At 37.1% G+C, this 9,023-nt stretch overlaps 1 protein-coding gene across 1 annotated transcript; it reads right to left on the reverse strand.

The window, feature by feature from the left end:
• Positions 1-355: 355 nt before the first annotated feature.
• Positions 356-4,525, reverse strand: LOC149235332 (FT-interacting protein 7-like). The gene has a single exon (XM_089372076.1). It carries the CDS (start codon positions 4,065-4,067, stop codon positions 969-971), a length of 3,099 nt encoding a protein of 1,032 aa, XP_089228202.1. The 5' UTR covers positions 4,068-4,525; the 3' UTR covers positions 356-968.
• Positions 4,526-9,023: the final 4,498 nt, after the last annotated feature.

Genomic DNA, 9,023 nt, shown 5'->3' on the forward strand with positions numbered 1-9,023 from the left:
TGCACTCACATATCAAAAACATTTTTTCGAGTATCTTCTGCCCAAAATATACTGCTTTGGAAAAGGTAGGCTACGTTGATAGCCTTTCAAGACCAATTCAGCAGCGAACTTCATCAGCTGACATAACTGTTGCTTATTCTTCTCATACATTAAAACTTCATTAAGTGACATATCTGTTGCTTATTCTTTTCATACATTAAACTAAGCATTCTGAGTTCAGTTTGCTTAGACGATGCCAGATCTTCATACATAAACTGAAAACGTCATAAAACAACCTGGCCATTTAAACACAACATCCAAACGGCTGAGCAGTTTAAATGCAGAAGGAAACTTTCATTAAAGTGGAATATAAAAGTACAATATAAACAATTAATTCACAATTTTGCTACGAATATTTGTGTGATTTTTTAAAAGTGAATACGTGTAAAGCGCATCTGGATTCGCCTTCAAATTATACACAGGAAAAGCAGAGCCATTTCTGGATAAAGTAAATTTGATTCGGTTGTCAAAATCAACCGACATCCATGACTTTTTTAAAGTTTGTGCCAAAGCTCTGGATATATCTCTGAAAGAAAAATTAGAAAAGCCGATGAACAAGCATAAACCAGCCGACATGCCAAAGTCAAAAGTTTTTAATCTTGAGATCCCATCATACAGCACTAGTTCAATCCCCCATGCAAGTTTATTCCCCGCACTTTTTGAATTCTCCACGCAAGTTGCAACAACTTTTTTTACAGAAAACATCTTCACTCATCTAACATCCTTTTAAGTTGATTATCTTTAATCCCGGAGTTTGTTTATTTTCACCGCTCAATAGTTTATTCATGGACTGTAACGGATAAAATTTTTGAATTACGACCGTTTGGCATGGGAAGCCATTCTGGCTATTTATAAAACGGAAATAATGTAAAAATTAAAACAGATTTGATAAACATAGAAAGAATGTGAATGCAAAAGTCGTGAGGCTTTCAAAGGATTCGATCTGCCAGAGAGGGCAGCCGCCTGAAGAAATTGAGAGAGGATGGGGGCATGGGCTCTCTGAACCGAGGGTGGCGAAGGAAATAGAATCCTAGCAAAACGGCCACCATCTTGAAATGCACGGTGTATAGTATGAGTGAAACGATAAAACAAAATGCAATGAATATACCCGTTGCCCGAGGGTCCCTCCAGCTCAACAGCGCTTGAATTCGTTCTCCTTGTGTGGCAAAGTCCCCTAAAACCATTTGAATTCTGGCAGCCAAGCATCGCAGCCTGTCATATCTCATTCTCACGAGCTCAGGTGGTTTCTGGCTCGGGATTGGGTCGAATTCTTCGTCGAGCTCGTCTTCGTCCACTGCATCGGCATGGGAAAGCCGGATGTCCATGTGGGAGGGCATGCGGGGCCGGAACCTATAGTACCAGCAGCCAATCAGAAATATGTAGAAAAACACAGTGGGCACTATTAGCTCCGGGTACCAAACCAGAATCAAGAAAAGCAGATGAACTAACACTGTGGTCACTGGATTCTTCCATTGACACAAATCATCTACCCATTTGGTAACATTCATGACACCGGAAAGCACATTCATGATCCGGAACCAGTTGGCCTTGCTGCGCCTCATGCTCCACATGCTTGAATTTGTGTCCAGCATGTATTGAACAACTTCCTGCCTTAGTGGTGGTTCTGAACGAGATAACCTAAGAGCCACAATTTTCATGGCAGTGTTTCTCAACATGTCTTGTTGTTGCAGCCCCATGGGGTGGAGATAATGCATCTTGGGAAGCATGGGCTGTGAATAAACATGTAATACATCGAGCAAGGAATTGCATGTGAATCGAACTGCTAGTTCAATTTCTCCCATTTTTTTCACACCTGATGACCCTAAAACCATTAAAGGGTATGAATTTGTGTATACCTTGTTGCTTTCTAGGGTTGAGATCCGGATTCGAACCTTGCCTATACGATAATCTGGTTTGGCCGTTTTCTCATCAACTAGGTTAAATATATGCCAGTTATCAAAAACACCCAATGTAAGAACAGTGCATGGATCATAGACCTGCCATGTATATTGTTCGTTCCACCTCGGACTAAAGCTATCTGTGATGGTCCTGGTTCGAACCCATTTCTGACCATATTTGGCAACACAATATGCATCTGTTGATCCTCTCCCAACTTTGGTCTTCATGGGAAGAAGATTCTGTGCTCCAAGAATTCCAAGCTCCAGAACTCCCAGCGAGGGTTTCCAGAGCTGTTTAGCAGTAGGCCGCATATCGCTGCAGAGATGCGCAGCTTCATCCATGACATGATACCCACCATCGAAACAAAGCCTGAGATGAATTCTGCCACGGTATCTATTAGTTTCTGTATGGCTTTTGTCCAAATCAAACCACCTGGAGCTCACCAAACGGTCATCAACCCTTCTTTCAATCATGGTCAGAGGGACTTTAGTATGACCCACAAGCTCCGGCTCCTTGTTGGTCCTCTCAATTATTAAAACCAATTGTTCTTCAAACGGTTCGGCTGCAACGAACATAAGATCTTCGTTCCACAATGGCGTGCTGGTTCTGCTGCTGGCCGACCTGGTTCTCAACACCTGGAAACCTAACTGAACCCTAACTCTGAGATCCGGGTATCGAACCTTTTCAGGCAACTGCAGATCCTGCGCTTCGATTACATTAACTCTCAGATACCACAGCTTTGGCGATAAATAGACTTTGGCTCGTGTGTGAACAATCCCCCCCGCATCTGATTGCCAGGCCTCTGGAAACGCCTCGTCTGCCTGAGTTCCAATCCAGACCGCCAACATTATGTCACCTTTAACCCTACCGTCCCCTTCCAGCCTATACCACTGAGGCGCCAAAGGGCTGTCGGGAGGCAGACGAATGGGAACATCCGAGAGATCAAAGCAAACTCCGCCGAGAAAATCATCTCTGCTTCCGGTATCTTCATCCCACACTGAAATTTCCAGAGTGCGCGCAGACTGGAGATTATTTTTCCCGAATGCAAAGATTTGGTTCCAATCCGGGTACCCACTTTTCTGCGAAGTGCGAGTTTTGACAACTTCCCTGCCGAGCCTGATATTTACGTATGGATCTGGCGGAGCTCCGGTAATGGGATCCCTGGGAGCAAGCGCTCTGGCCTTCACAATTCTCACGAACAAGTAATGCATTTTCTCTACTAAGTCATAAGTAGATGACTCGTGGCTTCCGGGGACCGAGTCGCCGCTTGGATAAACGTATGACATTACTGGCGGCGGAGCTGACGAAGTTTCTGCCTGGGCGTCACCTCCCTGTTTCTGTTCATCTGGAGCTGGAGGTTTGGCCTCCTCTGCCGCTGGAGGAGTTTCCGCGGCCGGAGGGGGAGTGCCTTCTTCTGGGGGCTTTTCAGCCTCTGCCGTCGCTGGTGTCTCTGCTGGCGGAGCTCCCTCTGCAGCCGGCTCAGCAGGCTTAGTTTCTTCTGCTGGAGGAGGACTCTCTCCATCAGGCTTAGCTGCTTCTGCTGGAGGAGGATTCCCTGCAGCGTTGGCTCCTTCCGCTGGGGGCGCACCTTCAGCTGGAGGAGCATCAGCAGCAGGCGGCGGTTCTGCAGGCGGGGCTCCTCCTTCTGCAGGCGGTGTCCCTTCTGCAGGAGCATCTGCTGGTGGTTCTGGGGGCTTCTCCTCTGCAGGTGGCTCTTTAGGCTCATCCACATAATATACTCTGAGCCCGAGCTCTCCTTTGATGAAATTATAAAAATTTCTCTTTTTCAAAGGAAAATAAATCAAAGCCTCTTCCCCCTTCTTCACGAACTGGTTGCCACCCATCCTAACTCTACCCAGAAAATGATTCCTTCCACCACTTCCTGTCCTCTTATCATTATACACATCTGCTTCCAGCTCCTCTGCAGCCATAACCTTCGGATCGCTCACAATAAATTCCAGCTTTTCATTCCAAACTGGATTCAAATCTTTAAGCTTTGTCTTGGTGCGTTTCCTCTGCCCATCGAAATCCACAATAACATAAGGACTGGAAGTGCCGACTCCATCCTTGGGTATCAGATTGTGCGCATCCACGACTTCCACAATCAATTTCCTGACTGTTTCAGCCATTGCTTCTCACAAACTCTTCCTGCAAAATTACAATAATATCATGCCTCTCTATGTGCTCCCACTTGAATCCTAAGCCTCCCAATCCTTCCTGCAACCTCTTTATCAATACAATCTACCACTTGAATCCTAAGCCTGCCAATCCTTCCTGCAATCTCTTAATCAACACAATCTACCACTTGAATCCTAAGACTCCCAATCCTTCCTGCAATCTCTTTATCAACACAATCTACCATTAGCCGATCAGAAAGAATAAAGCAAAATCCGAAACCTGTCGAAGCAAATCTCAAACAAATACACTGTCTGCACCGAAGGTTTACATTCAGTAATTCCTGTCATTCAAAATGCCAAATGCATTTATAACCAGAGGAATATTTTTTAATAATAAAGGCAAGCTAAAGTCATTGCCTTCCTCCCTACGTTGCTTTGCCGGGCATGTTATCGAATCCCGCATTGAATTGGCTGCCGATTTATAAATTTATTTTCCACCTCACAGGAATCCACTGTGATGTAACTCCCTGCCATCCGAATAAAGTTGTTGCAAATCCATACTGTTTTCTGTATGAATCGTGCAGCCACTTGGTCCACCTGATACTGCTTTTTCATGACCGAAATAAAAGAACGATCATGCTGTCCACTGTATCAGCCAAAAAAGTCATTGTTCCGTTATGTTAAAGTGTTGAATAAATATTCAATGTAAAAGAATTCGCGCTGGATATGCTAAAATACCTACAAGTCATGTCTTTACTGAAGGCTTCTCCTTTTTTCGGCATCAAATAATACTTTACTTTTTGACAATGACAGGCCGCATATATTTTTGGAAAAGGACACATTGATCTAAACTTTAACCTACACAAGCTATACTTTTGGTTTGGTTGGATTCATTCTGATTAATTTAAATGATGATTGTTGTGTTCTGATATGTAAATTATGTTTTTGGTTGGATTTATTGAGATTAATTCAAAGATATTTTATAAAATTGATAATGTGAAATTATTCAAATAATACTAATTTAAATGATGATTGCTCTGTTACTAAAAAATTATGTAAATTAGAATTTCTATGTTTAAAGCTCTCTCATAAATCAACTTAATCAAAAAATATTACGTAAATTTATATAGTTAAAAAAATGGTATATTTAAAAATATTATTATCACAATCGTGTAAGATTCACTTAAATCTGAATATTTCCTAAGATAATTTTTATCTAAACAAATAATATCCAAGGTCCATGTCCAATTATCTTTCATTATCTTCAATTTTCTAATGTGAACATTCCACACTCAACTCTGTTTCTCTTTTATTATTCTTACATTAAGATTAGGATTATGTTGAGTTCAAGGAGACATTTAATGGAAATTAAATAACAACTGAAGTAATTTGTACCCTCCCATGTGCTTTTACTGTCAATTTCTCTCATTTATTTGCAGGTGTTGTCTAGAAAGGCTATAATTTTGCTTTGATGGTGATTTTTTATTAGAATTAAATAAAAAACTCTTAAAAAATCCTATTATGAGAGTGTTTAAATAGTTTTTCATATATATATTAAAAATAGATTCAGCACTATGAAAAACATGGAAAAACTTGAAATGGATACCCCAGATTTAAAAGAAATTCTGCTAAATTTTCAAAATAATATTGCCAAAATTTCTATTTTTTTCTAAAAAATTGTAACCTCATGAAATTCTTGATATATGTACTTTTACAAACTCACCTCTCTTCCATTGCTCCACCGTGTTACCTTCTCAGTTATTTTATATTATAGTACAACGTAAATTATGAAGTTCTTCTCAGTTATTTTATATTATAGTACAATGTAAATTATGAAGTTCTTGATATATGTAGTTTTACAAACTCACTTCTCTTCCACTTGTTCCACCGTGTTAGCTTCTCAATTATTTTATATTACATTACAATGTGAAGTGACTCTCTTTGAAATATTATATTTTGTGAACCTTTATTTATTTCATATTATAATGTACTTTCGCATATTGTTAATTCTTTTGTTTCGAAGACCGATTTCTGTCTATTATGATAAGAACTTATGATGAATGAAACCATGAGTTTGTCCAGCTAAACATAAGCTACTGTCTAGACCTAAGGAAGGAATTTCTCAGTGGTACTTGGTTTTCCTTTATTAAAATTGAACTAATTACGTATCACTAGTCTTGAACAGGTCACTGTTATTGAAAGAACGAAAGTTCAACCCACAAGTCCTTAGAGCCAACTTTGTAAGTAGCACCACTACCAAATAGTTTCTCCCCTCGCGATGATAATGACCGTCTATACAATGTTCACATACCCGCCAACAAAGCAGTGGAAAAGAATTACAATTTCATTGCCATGGTACATCTAAAATCAAGTTACATTCAAATGTTTGAACACTATTTAAAATGCAAATCATCAAGAAGATTTACAGATTGTTATAAAAAAAATTCAAAAATTATTCTAAATAGTTAGAAGAATAAGAAGAATCTTTTTAGATAGTTTTTATTATGAGATGTATTTGCTTTAAAAAATGTAATATACGATAGTAAGATTAAATGCATTATAACATTTTAAAATTATTTAATTCAAGATATGATATATTATTTAACGGAAATAATATAATATAAGATTATGCAACGTATTTGATTTAAAAAATGTAATATATCATAATTAGTTTAAATAAATTATAACATTTTAAATTATTTAATTCAAAATATGAAACATTTTTATTTAAAAGAAATTATATATTATAATTATGAAAAAATAAAATTTGTTTTAAATAAATAAAAGGAAAAATATTATCTTTTTAATGTGTTAATTAGTAGTTAGTTTGGGGTAGCTCAATTGGTAATGGTCATGGAAATGAAGTTTCATTGAACCAAAAGTCTTGGGTTCAAATCTTGTCTTATCTTTCTAGTTAGAAGTTAGACATGATGAAGATGTAGTCCTACCAAGCTTTTGCTCCATGAGTAAACTAAAAAAAAAAAAAAAAATAGAAAATAAAACCAAAGATCAATAGATCTTCTACCATATGTCAATATAAAGTATAGGAAGGAGCATAACCAAATATAGAGAACATTGGAAAATGTGATTTTGTAGAGTAAATAAAACATAACAACATTGGATAAACTAGCAGAAAACCATTGTTAGGGGATGGAAAATATACAGCATCAATGAAACAACCATCCACCTGCAGAGTGATATGTAATCCATCATTGGAATCCATAAGACCCAACTTAGACATGTCATCTGCAAGTGTGTTGTGCTCCTTGTGTATGTGCTGAAAGGTGACCCCATGAAGTGTGCCTTGGAGATGAATGATGTTCTGGAGCCAACCCTATAGCCACAATACTAATGTGTGTGTTTTAAATTACAAAATTTAAATTACACAACTAATTTACATTATGCCATTTTTATCTTTTTCAAAATACTCTTCAATTCTTTCCTTTTTATTACTGGTTGTTTTTAGATTATCAAGCCATTCTAAAATGTATCTATATTAGCAAATAATATATTCAAAGATGAGTAATCAATATTCGTAGAGCTAAGTAGCCCATTACATAAATGGGAGGGTTTGGTGCCATATGGTCCCTTGTGTCCACTTCTAAAGGCTTCATGCATAAAGACCTTCAACTAGGAGACAATCCTAGTTTCCATATCTTTATCTCTACCATCTTGATTCCCTAATCAACACTTATTGTTACTAAGTTATCTCATTTGATCATTTTCATCATTTCAAAAATTCTATCCTTTTCCATTTGATATGGTACCTTTTTCCTTAGATCTTGTTCTCAAATGCGAGGAAACATTCTTGGTGAATATACCAAAATTTGAAATATCCAACATTAGAATAAGGCACTCTCGTGACCTAAAACCAATGTGTACTTAAAATATTTTAATTAAGAGTAATATTTTCCAAAATACATTTACGAAGATTTTTCTTAATATAGATGTGAATATGTGTATACATTATTCCTCTTGCTCTCACAAGATTTTATTTTGTTTAATTACGCAAAGAATTCCTAGTATCCTCTAAAACACATAAATACCATAAATGCAAGTGAAATTTTGAAAGAAAAATGCAAAGCAACATGTGCTTTATTGGCGTAAAGCTATAATCAAATTCTTGCATTAAAGGAATTATAACAAGTCTCACTCCTCCCAAAATCTAAGGACCATCATGAAATAATATATGATGATCAACATAATTATAAAAACAAATATTTTTTTTAAGCAAAGACATATATAAGAATTTTTTGTTAACTTGAATGAATCCATCAATATAAACTCGAAGTAGTATGCCAATAACCATTAAATTTGACAAACAACCATATCCAAATCACGCATATATGATCACTGAAAAGGTGGCAATGCGAGGGTGAGGAATGCACCCGCTCAAGAAAACACATGTTTTCATGAACCTCCAACTTTGGCATTCCTTGAATTGATAGTGTGGTTACAAAATTACTGGTAACCAAATGTTGAATAACCGTACATTCTTTGGAAATTGTGTTCATTCCTAACATTGCATGCACACTCTAGGAATACATGCACACTCCTTTTAAGCATTTTTTTAATTTTAAATTCCATAAAAACATCCATTTCACTAATAGACTGCATTGTTCAATTTAATGCTTTTCGAAAAAAATTATGTGTGAAGTTTGAGGGGAGAATGAAAAAACATTTCCAGACTCTATAAAAAAATCACATAGTGAGAAGATCATGATTCTTTCCCTATTGATTCTTAAAAAAAATCTAGTGATAAAGTTTACTCATGTAAGAAGATCAGGAAAATAATTTGTAGATTGAATGACCAATGAGGATAGATTCTTTAGCAAAGTTCATCTAGTTAAACAATGTCTTCGAGCATATCTAGAGTCTATAACAAAATTAATGTGAGGAAATCACCTCACATGATCTTTCTTCCCCACTGTGTGTAACCTTAATATGACAAAGGGTTATTACTTGAAT

Source organism: Pinus tabuliformis, chromosome 8, assembly GCF_031772625.1.
Source record: "Pinus tabuliformis cultivar Carrire ecotype Pingquan chromosome 8, CPIR1, whole genome shotgun sequence".
In the NCBI taxonomy this organism is placed as follows: Eukaryota; Viridiplantae; Streptophyta; class Pinopsida; order Pinales; family Pinaceae; genus Pinus; species Pinus tabuliformis.

Coding starts and splice junctions, on each gene's coding strand:
- LOC149235332 (XM_089372076.1), bottom strand. CDS start 4,067: ATGGCTGAAACAGTCAGGAAATTGATTGTGGAAGTCGTGGATGCGCAC.